We start from the raw sequence: 15,029 nt of genomic DNA on the forward strand, positions 1-15,029 counted from the left end.
TCCTTGGTTTCATCATACTTAAAATAGATGTAATTGCTCTTGAAATGCTGCTGAGTTGGTTCTGGTCTTAAGTGTCATTGGATTTCCCCATTTAGGATAAATACTAGGAGTTATGGAATATTTATAAAGCTCTAATTATTTTAGAGCCATATGCTTTACTCCAGAATTATCTCTGTAAGGTTGCACTGCCTTATCACATTTTTAATTACTTTTTTTTCCTTGCAGCAGACATGGAAGGCAGTTCCTTAAGAAGTCGGGATAAGAGGCTTAGCTTGAATTTGGTAAGTACTCACCTTGCATAAATTTAAAACACTGTCAAATGACAAACTTCAGAAAGTGAATCATTTCACATCCTGATATTCAATCATTCCTCTCCTGTGTTCAGCAGAAGAATAAAAAAATGGAAAAAGCACTTGGCTTTGGGCAACTTCTGTGCTGCTGCTTTGCGGCCACAGGAAGAGAGGAGGGAGGGGGAGGCCACAACACTGAGCACCCTGTTTTTAAAGAAGGTGAAACCACGTCTGTTGTGAAAAAGGATACCAGTAGCCTCAAGTATTAAACTGTTGACCAAGAACACCTAATAAAACTTTCTCTTGAAAAAAAGGGTCTAAAGAAGCGTATCACTTCATGATCCTGAGGGATATCTCCTCTTTAGGACATAGGAAAGTCTGTGCTCTCAAAGCGCCTGTGATTCGGGGCTCTGTCAGTCCAAAGCTTCCTGACTCAGCCTTTGACAGACATGGTTATATGTAGCACCATCACACATCACATAGCCAAGTCTTCTGCCTGGTGCTGGACACTGTCTTCTCTGTGGGAGAGCCTTTGCTGCTTGTATGTAAGTTCTGGTGGTAGACAACTTATATTTTTTTCCCCTTTGAAAGCTTGCAAGGTTTGTAATCAATCCCTCTCACCACTCAGCCAGCTCTAACCTGTATGAAATGAATTGCTAGTATTTATTCTCATCTATCAGAAATAACTTGAGTGTCTGTCTGCTTGCTCAGCTTCCACATTTGCAAAAATCTAGTTCATCAGATGTTCTCCTTTCAGATGTTTTTTTGTATGAAGGAGCCTCCTTCATTTTGTAGGTCAGAATTACTGCTGGGAGAGTCAAGTGCACCCTCACTGAAGTTGGAGGATTTAACTTAACTTAAGTCACCAGTAAGTTTGGTCCTCATTTCCAGTAGTGACTTGTGAAACTCAGAAGTGGACTTCTCCAAAGCTGGAGTGTGCATCTGAACTCATGCATTTGTCTCATGTCTTTCCAGCTTGCACCTCTCAGAAAGGTCACGTCAAGACTCTCCTGGCCTGGGGCTCAGCCCAGATCTGTCGCCAGCTCATAGCACATCCTGGCTTGCAGAGGGTCAGCTGTTCACTTATTGACCTGTTTCTCTTTCTTTTCTTCCTTTGCTTCTGAAGCCCTGTCGGTTCTCCCCGCTCTACTCGTCTGCTTCGGACAGCACGGAGGACAGCTACGTGCCCATGCGCCCCAGCACCTCTCCCTCTGCACCCGTCTCCGACTGTTCACCCGACGGCTACATCCCCATGAGTCCCGGCTCAGCCACGTTTACTTTCCCTGTCGTCAGCACTGAAAAACTCACCAGCCCATTACCTGAGCTTCCCTCAGACCTGGAGCCCCCTCCGGTGAACCGAGACCTCAAGCCTCGTAGGAAATGTAAGCCCAGACCTAAAGTGCAATTGGTAGCCAGGGGGTCCTGATAGCAGGGGCAAGGGTGACCTCCTTTGATAGTGTCCTTGGCACATTTCAAAGTGCTTCCTGCTCTAGAAGAGGGATTGAGTTGCTGTATAAGTGGCTTATAGTACCGTAACATAGGATGTGTCTGCAGGGTCGTTTGTGAGCAGCAGAAGAGCATCCGTGCCTACTTTTGCTGTCAGAGGCTGGGTGGCTGCATTAGCATGGTGCAGGGCTTCAGATCCACTCTGACTGCAAATGACCAAATGGACGTAGCCTTGGAGAGACAGCAGACTAAATCCTGCATCTCTGAAGTATGTCTTGCCAGCTCCCTGACCTTCCAGGAATGGGACATCCAAACACATCAGTCCTCAAACTTGATGTGTGGGCTGTTGGTTAAGCCTGTTGGGTAGGTCTTGGTTTAATTAGGAATTTCCTGCAGATGATTTTACTGATGGTAATTTTCCACTCCTGCTTTTCATGGCATCTCTAAAATCTGGGTTGCACTTCCAGAGGATATACTGGGGATATAATTCAGCTTTGCAGTAGAGAAATTGCCTAAGCCTAACCTACATTAAAGCTCTTTGGGCTGAAGAGCCACAGGGCTACTCAGCAATTGGTTCAGAAAATGCTGCTGTGAAGTCGGGACAGAAATTTAGACCATTGCCAGAAAGCAAAGCAAGCTCAGGTCCTTTCTTAGAGGGTTTTGAGTACGAGGTGGAAAATGTACATTGACTGGTGAGAGGAATGATCTTGATCTCCATGTGTAGGACCTTTGAGTTTAGAAGAGAGCCCAAAACCTGTTTTGACCTGTAGGCTGAACTGGCCTTTCCTCTTGAAGGCAGCACATGCAGAGCAAATTTGAGGCAAGGACACAGATCTTGTGGGGCATTTGCTCTCCTTATGCCCATTTTATTTATTCTGTTATTTTAGGGTAAATGAGGGACTTTGCTTTCCAGCGCTGACTGAAGTGGTCATTTGTTACTGATTCCTGTCTTGGTTATATCAGTTATGTTCTGTGAAATACCCTGTTAGTTTCTTGCTGTTACTATAAAACGACATTTTTCTAAACAGTCTACTTTTCATTAGCTCTGCTATTGGAAATGTCATTCCTTTTGTATCTACTTGCAGCACGGCCACCTCCTCTGGACTTGAGGAACCTCTCTACAATCCGGGAGCATGCTGCCGTGACCAGGATGTGGACTGTGCCTTAGTAAGTCAACAAGAAACCTGCCATTCCAATCTTTTAAGCATTAACATTGTGGAATGGAGTTAAAAATAACTTATCACATCCCACAAGAAACAGTTTCCTGGCAAAGTCCACAAACAAAAATTCCCCAGGGCTCCTTCCAGCATCCCCCAGGCTTTTGCTGTCTCTAAAAAGCAAGGCTCCCTTTCACAACAGGCAGCTCCAGTGCATTCAGCATCATGCAGTGATGCTTAGTCTGTTTTGAAGGTTCCTTTTGAAAAGGCTGGAGCTGGTCTGCACTCTGGTGTGGCTGCTGCAATGGCTAGAAGCTTAGCATGCCTTAATTATCTTTTTTCAAAGTGATAGAGTAATTTTTGTTCCTGTAAATTAATATAGAGGAGAACCAGATAAGATACAGATCTGCCTGACTTGTAGCCTGCACTGCCATGCAGCAGTTCAGACTTGATCTGTTGGTGTGACCTTTTGTTACTGGACATTAGTTGTGGGGTAAAACAAGTGCATGTGGTCCCAAAGCCCAGGTAGCATGAACAGAGGATACTGTTGGGCTCCAAGGGCAGTGAAAGATTCATCTTCAGGGAACTCGTGAGCAGGGGAGGGCTTCAGCCTGCTGGCTGCGGGGATCTCGGCACTATGGGAAAAGGCTGACAGGAGAGCCAGCTGGGCTGGAGTGTGCATGCAAAAACCAGGAATTCCCACCAACCTCCTCTGCATACCCCAGGCACTCTGGAAAATGTGTTTTTTCACTAGCATGAGTGCCACTCCCCCGCCTTAGGTAGTCATTGGGAGGGCAAAAGGGACACAAGGTGGGCAGTTTCTCAGTTGCAGACCCCTCTCTCAGTCGTACAGTCCAAAGCCGGTTAAGCCCTTCGGCACTGCCTGCCACGTGCTGCCTGTTAGGGAAACCCAGTAGCCTGCCTCCCAAGCATCCCTGCCAGAGCTCTGTGGTTAATTAGTGCTGACATAGTGCAGAGTCCTGAAGGCTAATGAGCTCGGAGGGAGTTTGCATGTTTTACATTAACAAAACTAAAAAAGAAGTATGCCCGGAACTAATAAAGCAAAAGGAATTACACTGTTCATGCTGCACAAAGTGGCCATCTAATTTCCTAATAACTAACCCCATTGTGCTAGCCTGCAATAATTTACTCACGATATACCTCCAACTGTTATGTTAGTGGAAGAGATTTCCTTGTACAAGGGCTGAACACAGCCATCTCCGTAGCACAGATAGCATGTGTTTACACTGTTCAAAGCCAGACAAGTTCCTCTGCATGCACCTCCAGTGGCTGATTAATTCACATCAATCTCCTAAAACGTGGATACCCGCACAACTAAGTAACTGCCCCATCAGCACATATTACCCAGATGAATGATACCTGTCTCTGTGCCCCTTGATGGAGAATTGCTCTGGTGTTTTATGCTTTCTGTCATACCAGAGATGGCAAACTTTCATAAATCCCAGGAAAAAAAAAAAAAACAACAAAAACACTCACAGCAATATAGCACACTTTTTCTAGAACTAAGGAGTGGTTTTGGACATCCTCTCCATAAAGGCTGCAGCGTTAGTGTGACTTTATTCACCATATGGACTGTGTCAGGCTTTGGCTTCATTTCAGAGCATCTGTAAGATGCTTCCTTAACCTCTCCTGTGTTTTTCTTCATAGCAATCGAATGAGCTTTATCTCACCAGAAAGAGACGGTATTAATTCAGCAAGAATATTTGCCAATTCAGTTTCCGGAGAAGAGGAAGAAAGTTACATTCATATGGTAATCTTCATTTTCACACAGCCATCCTTTGCTTTATTCTGCTCTGTCACATTGATGGAGAATGCAGAAGTTTGTTTTCTAAGAAAAAATGTTGAGGAGGTTTGTCCTTTGCCTTCTGTTTTTTTAAAAAATGATGAAACGGTTTAAACCAAAGACACTGGGACCAATTTACAGAAAGATAAGGGAAGCCCTTCTTCTGCTCTGCAGAACTCAGCTGTTTGCCCACGAATGTTGCTGAGCAGTTCCAAGAGATCACAGGGATCAGCCATATTTACATGAGAACTCATTAAGGCAAAGGAAAATTAAATCTTTTCACCTTTTAAAAGTGTGCCCTGCAAAATCTCCTAGGAAATGACAGAAAGCTGCTAGTGCACTTCCTAAAGAAACACACCAAATATTGTGCAGAAACAGAACTCCCATTAAAGTCTCTTATTGCTTCTGCTTTGGCTGGTGGCACTAACCCCACTTCCCATCCCATGAAAGAAGAACATCTGGCTTTGTGGCTTCCTTTTCTTCCTTCACTCTTTAGCCATATCTTGCAAAAGACCAGAATCTCAGTTTCCTTTGAATTTTAGGTGAAAATGGATCTCAAATCCCTTGATCTGAGCCAATGTGTACAGATTTGGCTCCACAGCCAAAGCCCAGTGGCAATGGCTATAGAAATATATTGCAAAACTGACCACAGTCTCCATGAACCATAGTCTCAAATTTTAACCCGCACCTCTACTAGATCAAAATCTGCTCAGGAGAGTAGTCCCAGTTGTAACTACTCCCCATTTGATTTTCCCAGTCAAATAAAACCTTCCATACATTTGTGGTCATCTGTGATTTTCCTGAGATTAATTTTCAGTTGCTAGATTTGAACAGAATTATCACCATTTCTTCAAACTCATAGAGCGATGATGGTTAAGAGGGCAACCCTGCGAATCTGAGCCTTCCAAGGGCTTGGGTTGAGAAGCTGGGCACAAGCCCTTCCTGGTAGCATTGAATGAAAATCAGCTTGGTTTGCTTGTTTTGCCATAATTACCAGGAGAGAAAGGCTCTCACAGTTTCTTTATGCCATCCTGCAATTCATCAGTGTTATCCTGTGGTTAGTCACCAAACACGCCCTTGGCATAGACAGTTACGTGGGTGCTGATGCTCCTCGCTCATGTTCTGCCAGACGAGTCTCCCACCTCACAGTTGTAGTCCTGCTTCCTTTTGGGATCGTGTTTTAAGAGCATTAAAAGTTTCTCTTCTTTCCTGACAGGAACACAGACAGGCAACATCTCCATACAGTGGTGCTTTTCCATGGACAAGGAAATCTAACCTTGATTACTTAGCATTGGATTTTAATTCTGCTTCCCCATCCCCTGTACAGAAGGTATGAGTCATTTGAAAAACCCCACAGCCTCCTATTTTTTTTGTCTGCTGGGAGGAAAACAAGACTGAGAATCAGACTCTGCTAGGTGCCCGAAGTATCATGATGAAGCCAGTCATGTTTCCAGCTGGCTGCATTTGTGGCAGGCTCAAGATTAATACAACAAAAGTGCTATTAGGGTGATGACAAGGTGTCCTTAGCATGACTCATAGGGATGCCATTAACACGAGCTCGGCAGAGGGCACAAGACTGTGCTGGGATGTGCAGCCATGAGGGCTTGTGGGCAAGCTCGTTGGTGCTTGCAGGATCTCTGCATGCTCTTTCATTTTCATCAAGTCTCCACAAACCCTTTCCTGCTGGTTTTTCCCCAAATCTCTTTGCAGTGGCAAGTTTATAGCCCATGATAAATTCACGGGGTAAAACTGTACCATCTCTTGTAACATGGCAAAATGTGCATCTTTATTCTTGCATCACCAAAAGCATTTCAATTTCCTTAGCATTGCTGAGAAAATACACTCCTTGTTCCAAAGAGTTTATAACCTGCCCAGGTGGTGGGTAGGTACCACTGAAAAGCAATGAACTGTTGTCGGTTGGGCCATTTTATGTCCTGTGTATCATTTTCCCCATCAGCTAATACTCCTGGATGCAAAAGACTCAAGGCCCCTAAGCTTTCTTATTTAAACTCTCCCTGTAGTTAAAATGCAGTTAGGTTATCCCTGGCAGCAGGATCACTGGGATGAGAAGAGAATGATTATCTGCATGGAAATAGCCAGAACAGCATGTTTCCCTCGCTCACTGTGCTGGGCTGAGTGACAGGGTGACAGATGGATAATTATAGCTAAAGCAGGCTGTAAAGCAATGCTTTTGTCAGCTGATGACACTGTGAGCTTCAAGGTGAAGTGAAGCAATCAAGGAACAAGGGAAAGGGAAAACAGGAAATCAAGGCAAGTTTCACTAGCATCCCTTTTCAACCCTAAAATTAATGTGTTGGTTTTTATCTCCCTTTCCCACAGAAACCTTTTCTCTCTGAGGAGCAGAGAGTTGACTATGTCCAGGTAGATGAACAGAAGACTCAAGCTTTACAGAACACTAAGCAGGAATGGACAGATGAGAGGCAATCAAAAGTCTAAAGGAAGAAGATTTGGGATCTGGAGGATTTTTTTTTTTTTTTGCACTGGAACCACGATGTTAATGAAGCAGCTATCACAGTAGAGTTCAAAGGCAGAGAGAGCTGTAAGATGCTAACGGTCTGTAGAGGAATGGCATTTTTAATGGAAACCTTTGATTTCAGCTGGAAATAGTATGTTGAATGAGCGAGTGGTTCACTGATGATCGAAGTAATGCATTACCCTCTTTACTGCCCTTACCAGTAAGCTACATGGTACCATTTTCTGGCATGATTCTGCGACGAGTCATACACAATGTTAACAAATCCACTACATGTTGCATTAATCTAATCTAGTTAGTCCTGCCTTCTCCCTCTGTTGTATAATTCCTAGTTGCTAAAGCTATTTTTTGATATTCCTACAAATACTGCAGATGCTCAGAGTGCTTTGATGGCAGTGGGCATCTGACAGGCATTGGTGACTAATCAGCTAAGGGCTAAAATACTGAAACAATAAAAAGAACTTTTTGAATATATAGTGCTTAAGCAAAGAGAAGTTTGAAAAATATTTTTCCTTCGGGTTTAAAATGTTTGACTCTGAGGTGATGCTGTCAGAAACTCAAAACAGGACTATGTACCAATGGGACTGGAACGCGTGGTCTTAGACCCTCTGGACGACAGTCATCGTGTTAAGCTGCTTCTCTGCGTTGTGGCTCATACTTCTCGCCTTTCTGTCTGATTCCTACTGATGTTTTCTCCCCTGTCTTGAGGAGTGTCTTCGGCACAGCACAGCGCAGCTGCTCCTCTAGCAGGAGGCTGCAGGCACACAGCTCTTGGCTGGCCAGAAAATAGAAAGGGAAGCTGTGAGCCTGTTTCTGCAAGTCTTGGGAGAACTGGCAAAGGACCAAGAATGCTTTCATCTGAACTGCAGAAGAAATGCCATTGGAATTGCTAGTAGCAGTCGTCAAACTGATTGTTTCACTAGACCCACCCCCCAAAAAAAAAGAGAATTAGGAAGTGCAGCATGCTCCGAGAGAGGCTAGCAGGCCTGCCAAAATAAAACAACAATGTGCTTACGCAGCGTGAGGACCTCTGGGTTCAGGAAGCTTATCTACCTTGGGACTTGTTACAGGCACTATCTCAGGATTGCATATGTGTATAGTTTATAACATATTTAACTTTAAAAGCTTGGCTGCAATCTTTATTTTAAGGTGGCACACAGCCGCTTGAATCATGGAAGTATGCAGTACTGCTGAGTGACCCACACTGGATTTGATCTTGTAGGCTTTGCTCATGCAGTAAGTCCCACTAGCCATGAGAGGTCTGATCCTGTCAGCAAGGACAGCCAGGACCCTTACGAAAGATTTCCTCTTCGACAGTGCCAAGCCACTGGCCTCCCTTCACGTGCCTGTTGCTACCGTGTTGTATTACTGTAATCTGACATCCCAAAAATGCTGATTTACCAAACAGAGGTCGTAGAAATGTCATTGCAGAAACCACTGGCATTTCAAGGCTCCTACTTACTGTCCTTCGTGCACCCATTCTGCTTCAGCTGTTCGGGCACTCTGGGAGGCTGAGAGACACGGCCAAGTCGCACGTCCTGCTGGGAGAGGCAGCGTAGATGACAGAAACACCATTTTTCTGCTACCTCAAGAGAGCTGAAGTGCTTGCAAGTCTCGCTGCTTCTTTACAGCAAATACAAAGCTGGGGATCCATGGTGACCAGGCACTTATTAGCTTACCCTGCGAGAACAACGAGGTTCACCAGTGCCTTTATTGACTCTGGGGCAAACTGGGGACCCAGGCCTGCAGGCATGAAGTGTCCTGAACTAGAGCTGCTTGGAAAACTGGGGTTTATACTGCAGATAGCTGACCTGCTGTTTTCTCCTAGTCTGCTGGCCTCCCCGCCACCAAAGCTCTAAAATGAAAGTTAATGTTCATAAAAGTTTTGAAAAGAATTCAGGCTTTTCCATATAAATCTTGCCAGTCTAGTGTGAAATTCAGTTTGTTAAAACCTAGTTGTTTTGTCCTAAAACTGATTTAGGAGAGCTCTGAGCAACCGTGCCGTGGGTGTGGTATTGCTACAGGGGAAGTGGGTTTGAGCAGAGGCGGTGGGGATCTGCGCCTCCACAGAGATGTTAGAGAGGTGAGCAAGGGAGGGCCACAGTTACAGAGACATTTGCCTTTCTGCTCAAAAAGAATTGCCTTTCTTTCAAGATGTACAAATAATACATGTCACTGAAAGCTTTTGGTGTATGCTGCAGTACTGAAAGAGTTAAAAGAGCAGCTAAGCCGTGTATTACAGTAGGGGACAGAAAACACCCACAAAAGGCAGGTAAAATTATGCTGTGCTACCGCAGATCCCAAATTAGGGAGTGATGGCATGGCAGGCTCCGACACGGAGTGCAACAGCATACAAATCAGCTCACGTTTGACTGGAGTGTTTCTTTTCATGCTGTCAGAAAAATCTTCTGAAATGGAAAAACACCCAGTTATTGGAGACAACTGACTCGCTCGTTATTCTAGTTTATTGTAAAAATATTTAAACTTTGACAAACCTGGCTACCAGATCATTCAGAAGCTTAGAAAAGAAAGAACTCTTTTGGTATTTTTTTTTTCCCCTAGAAGGACATAAACATATAGCTTGGCAGGGACTGTCCTTAGATCAGAATGGCTCCCTTTCAACTTCCACGTGTCCCCTGCTTGCCCTCACCGCTCGCTTATCTTGATCAAACACTGCTCACTGGTTTCTAACTTTCACTTTTTAACTAAAAGCTAAGTTTGGGGGTTTATTCAGATTTTTCATTTAAGGTCTGTTTTTACCTGCTGCGCCAGGGTCTGTGACACGCATTCTCATATAAGCACAACACAGAACAGGAGAAATTAAAAAAAATACAAAAAAAAGTTTTAAAAGCAGAGCAGTCCTCCCCCAAGGCTTTTATTTTTTTTTTTGTTTTAGCCAAATTCCACAATACTCCAAAGAGGGTGAGGAGGAGGAGGATGGTGGGAGGATGGCAAAGGCCAAATCTGCTGTGGCCACCCCATCATTAAGGATTTTGGTGTGAGCAGAGCCACAGCAGCCCCTGCTGTGGTACAGGACTGACGTGCCTATGGGCTACCACGTTGGGAACTGCGGCAGCCCAGGGCCAGCACCCGTAGAGCCTACTGGTGGGAGAGCAGGGATGTCACAGAGCAAAAAGGAGCCACTGTTTAATTCAGTCTGTTCTTAAATACCGATCCCTTGGCCAAAGAGGAAAGGAAACCGGTGAAAGCACCTGAAAACTGAGTCAGCTTTTGACAGTGTCATGTCTGAAAGTGCAGCCCAGCCAAGAGCCCTTGGCTAGCACTGGCTCCGGGGTCAGCCAGGCACGCTCCTGGGGGTGTCTTCTTTTTGCTGTGGGTCTGTTATGTTGTTCTTTGTATGTATTTCTTTTAAAAGCATCATGAGAGCTGATGCAGAGAGAGGCTCTGCACCTACATGAGCATGGGGTGGCCAGTGGTCCCTTAGGACATTCGTGTCTCCTGGGGGAACAGGACTTTGAGTGCCTTCTCCAGCACCGCTGGGGTTTCTCGTTTAAAATGGAAAGGAGAGCTAAACGAGCAGAATAGTTTTTGCTTAATTGGAAATGTCGCTCCTTGGAGTTGCCGGACGAAGCTCGGTTGCAAGACGATGTGGAAAAGCAAGCTAAATGGTTTCCGTCCTGTGGTGATTGGTAGGGTGATCAGCTGGATTCCCCTCGCTGTTGGCACGGCCGGTGAGTGCACCAGTGTGCCAGCACCCAGGCGCAGGAGGGAGGAGATCACAGACAAGATGGAGCTCTTTTACTGAAATTGTCTGTAGCCACTGAGCACAAAAACAGCCTGCGTCAAACCCCTGCTTGAAATGCATCCTAAAGAATCATAAAGAAATTAATCTGATGTGAACTTCTTTCCTGGAGCGAGCAGGATTTCAGTACTAACGGGGAGTTACACGCATTCCCAAGGTCTTTACTCAGTTTGGGTTTAATATGACCTTATTCTGCAGTCTTTCAATGCTTGTGCCTTTGAGCAAGGCGTAGCAGGATCCAAGAGTCATTTGCTTTTTGGACTAAACTCTGTTTTCCATTTATAATTCCTTTATTAAAGGAGGCAGCATTAAATTCCTTCCTGGCAGGCAGGAACGCTTTACCTGAGAAATGTCAACAGCCATTTAACTCAAGCCAAGTGTTTCCAGCGAGCTCACCTGTGCCAATGGTAATGCCTGCTCTCTTCCCTGTCACTAATTGCATCATAGATGTAGATTTTGGAGTTGTGTTCACTTGAAGTGATTCAGTGGTTTAGTAATTCAAAGACCATCAGATGCTGTGATGAGAATGAAGCACAGGGCAATGCCTTTCCTTTGTTTCCCCGTTCCGCAAAACTTGCTCAGGTTTAAAAAAAAAAAAAAAAAAGCCACCAAAATAGCAGACTTTTGCCATGTCAAAGCCAGAGTATTTTTTGTTCAAGTAAAAATAAATTTGTCTTGTGCAAATGAAGCATTATACATTTTTGTATTTGTAAATCTGGGGGGAAGCATTAAAGAGTCATCTCTCTTATGAAGGAGTAAGTCATTGAGAGAGGGAAGGGGCTTGCCTTCCTGATGTTTTATTGTAATGTTTGTTGTATATATTTGCACATTAAACTGTATCTTTTTTCTAATAAATTAATATAAAATGTAGCTGTGATCTTTAATTATTTTGATAAATGAAGGTGCTCATGGGGAAAACTTCCACATTTTTCATTGAATGCTTTTTCCATTTTTCAAATCCCTTATTAGGCTGCGACTTGTTCATATAAAAATTTCATACACCTGTGTATCAGGAATATTTTTTGCAGGTGACCTGCGAAACAAAGAACAATGAAGTTGCGACCTGGGCTCGTGTCTGCATCCTCCTGGGACCTGGGTAAGTTGCAGCCCCAGCTCCTGCCGCTGCCATAGCTGAGGGGCAGGAAGGGGCTGCGCTCACTGACTGAAGATGTAGAGCACAAGCACGAATTTGTTCAGCATATGCTCTGGGCTTGGACACAAAGACTAGTTGTTATTTAACCTGATCCTTTAATTGCTCTGTGCTGAGGAGCGTAGTTGCTGTTAATGTAATTTCCACGTGCAGCGAGGTGGGGACGTGGGATCCTTTCAACATGCACGTCTTGGGGTTGTGAAGGGGAAAGGAGGCGGTCCGTGGAGCAGAGCTGAGCAAGCCTAGCTGCTAACAAGCACGGTATTTTGGGAAATAGTTTATTTATTGCTTCAGGCAAGTGTCACTTGTGGATCTGCATGCTTTGTAATCCTGGCTGGATACCCGCTGTGGTGAATCGAGGAACTCGTAGCACTTCAAGAGCCATTGATGGAAATTTGGCTGCACAACTCAAGCACAGACACGTGTAATTTCGATAAGCCTACGCCTGGGGGCTTGAAACAAGGGAACTGCGTGACATTTTGCTTTCAGTCTAATAGGGAGGGCAGGTCCGATAAATAAAAGGTCAGATAAAGTCTGACTGCTGTTCACAGGCTGCTTCCACATCCTCTCTCCAGCGGAGATGGGAACGGCCCTTTCGGCAGGGCGTACTCCCCAGAAAAGTGACCTCCCCGTCCTGCACCAGCTCCCAGACCCTCGGAGGGAAGCAAGCAGCGCCGAAGCCACCGCTGCCCCTGCCACAGTGGTGTGGCATGTCCCCTCCATGGGTACTTCGTGGGGACAGCCCAGCCCATGGGAGCCAACGCCCTCTGAGCTTGTGATCAAGAAATTGGCTCTGCGAGTAAACAGTGCTGAAGCGAAGCAGCACGAGGCTGCACAAAATTCAGGAACCTCTCAGGCTTCTCACGCCTCTGTGCAAAGTACTTTGGTGATTAGATGATAATAAGGGGAAAAACCTGACAGCAAAAAGTACGACTGTGTAAGCACTCGGTAGAGGTTAGCCCCTCTGATCACTGCAGTTTCAAATCACGTAAAACGCTTCCCTGAAGCGCAAAGCCACAGAGCATCCAGCCAGTTACCAAACCCAGGTCATCTTCACAGGGCATGAAACACAGACCTCTCCAAAAAGGCAGTAATTCCCTGCCACCCCAGTGCTTTTTGCTTCTTTAACTCTTTAAGAGTGCAATTGCTTTGGTCTTTTTTAGCCTGAGCTACTCAAATAAAGCACTACCTTAAAAATGGGCATTCCTGTCCAACCGTGTCACGCTGGGGACTGTACCAGTGTCAGGATACAGGTCTTGGGCCACGGTGGTGATCTCTCCTTTCTTTCCACTAGATCTCCAAGAGCTTTGGCGAATGGACCTGTACTTTATTTCTGATTTTTCACGTGCGCTTCGAGGGACAGTGACTCCCCCCAGGCCGGTGGCAGCAGCAGAGACAACACCTGGGTCTGCAGAGTCTTAGTCCTGCGCTTTTGCCAGCAACTAGTGCAGGCTGCACGCTGTGTTTTGACAGGTCTTAGGATCTGCATTTCCCCATCAAACAGCATCTAAAGCTCCTTTTGCAGTTGTTTAGGGCAGAGAGCGCAGAGGGACTTCACTCTGCCTGTTATACATATTTATAGGAGCGCGCTGGGTGTCGGCAGCACCACATCCAGCGCTGGAACACAAAGGATGCATCTGGCAGAGGCTCAGCCCCGTCCCACCTGGGGAGCTGATCCCGGCCCCTGTTGTAATGCAGGAGCGAGCAGGGAGTGACCCAACCTTTCACTCATTGTCCTGTTGTGTTCTACTTTGATATTTGATTTTCCTTTCACATCCCATTTTAGCATAAGCTCATTGTCATACAGCCCCAACATGCCCTGCTCTGACAGCTCAGCATTGGCAAATTCATCGTTGTGTAGGAGCCTGAAAAGCCCTTGCTCTGCTGGTGGGCTCTCACCGAGGGCTTTAAAGCTTAATGCAGCTTGGGGGGTTTTCCTTGCATGTGTTTGTGGTGGTGGCTGTTGCAGTTTGGTTTGCTGCTTCATTCAAAAACGTCCAGTGCTTTGGCCGGGAGCTCAGCTACTCGGAAGTGCCTCTGACTGCGCCGTTAGCTAGAGACGCTTGGTCCTGCTACTGCTGCTGGTATTTCTTAGCTTCCTTCCCCACATGAACAGCACAGAACAATGGGGAAGACCTACTCTGTGTTTTGCCCCACAAGGGAAAAACCACAGATCCCTCACGTGAAAGCAGCAGTTCTGCCGCTCTGCAAACACCTTGGCGTTCTCTGGGAAGGCACGGAGCATTCTGTGGAGTTACGGGACGATGGACAAGGCAAAACACCAAATGAAGGCACACACCTGCCAGTGCTGGAGGAGATGCCAGAAGGCAAACACAGCTTTTGCCTTTAGGTTTCCAGACCAAAGTTCAGGACGAGCTTTCAGTGCAACCTTTTGTACAGCCTGAGAGGAACCATCCTGTACAGAGGGAGATGGAGGATTGAGCAATAAAGGGATTCGTAACATCTCTGAGGCCTCAGTAACGCTTTGGTCTCTCTGTTTTGTATTAGCGGGGCTTTTGGGAAGCAGCCAGGCTTACCAGGCGAAGGGAGCCAAGGTTTCCAAGAGGAGTCCTGGTGGGGTTTGGGTGCCTGCACCACTAGGGCATCCAGCTGAGATCCCCTTCCACAGCCGGGGTTTCAGCGGCGCTGAGCTGACCCTTCAAAACCAAAGAGCCTGAGGACACACCCGACCAGGGGCTACTTTATCCCGCCACGGCTGTGCCCTGGTGCAGGCAGCCCTGGGGGGGCTGCAGGGACAGACCGACCCTCTCCCACCTTCTTCCCTGCTGCTTCTCCTGTTGAGCAGCCTGACAGCCCACCAACCCCCCAGGGCTGCGCCCAGGCCCCTTGGGGTCCCAATAATCCACAGTGGTAGAGGCTGAGAGCTTTGTCCTTGGCCACGGGAGCAGGCAGCCCTCCGTCACT

The 15,029-nt window shown here is 46.1% G+C and overlaps 1 protein-coding gene across 2 annotated transcripts in view; it reads left to right on the forward strand.

Moving 5' to 3' along the window:
- GAB3 (GRB2 associated binding protein 3) overlaps nucleotides 1-11,721 on the forward strand; it is a 67,544-nt gene extending 55,823 nt beyond the window's left edge. Inside the window, exons 5-10 of one of the 2 annotated variants that reach the window (XM_068412101.1) lie at nucleotides 229-281; nucleotides 1,417-1,672; nucleotides 2,822-2,903; nucleotides 4,562-4,664; nucleotides 5,914-6,027; nucleotides 7,038-11,721. In XM_068412101.1, coding sequence (XP_068268202.1) covers nucleotides 229-281; nucleotides 1,417-1,672; nucleotides 2,822-2,903; nucleotides 4,562-4,664; nucleotides 5,914-6,027; nucleotides 7,038-7,154 — 725 coding nt within the window. In that variant the 3' untranslated portion in view covers nucleotides 7,155-11,721. Of the gene's footprint in view, nucleotides 1-225; nucleotides 282-1,416; nucleotides 1,673-2,821; nucleotides 2,904-4,561; nucleotides 4,665-5,913; nucleotides 6,028-7,037 lie in introns of both variants that reach the window. The other variant, XM_068412100.1, reaches the window with a different exon arrangement.
- Nucleotides 11,722-15,029: the final 3,308 nt, after the last annotated feature.

The sequence above is a fragment of the Nyctibius grandis genome, chromosome 13, assembly GCF_013368605.1.
Source record: "Nyctibius grandis isolate bNycGra1 chromosome 13, bNycGra1.pri, whole genome shotgun sequence".
NCBI classification, from domain to species: domain Eukaryota; kingdom Metazoa; phylum Chordata; class Aves; order Nyctibiiformes; family Nyctibiidae; genus Nyctibius; species Nyctibius grandis.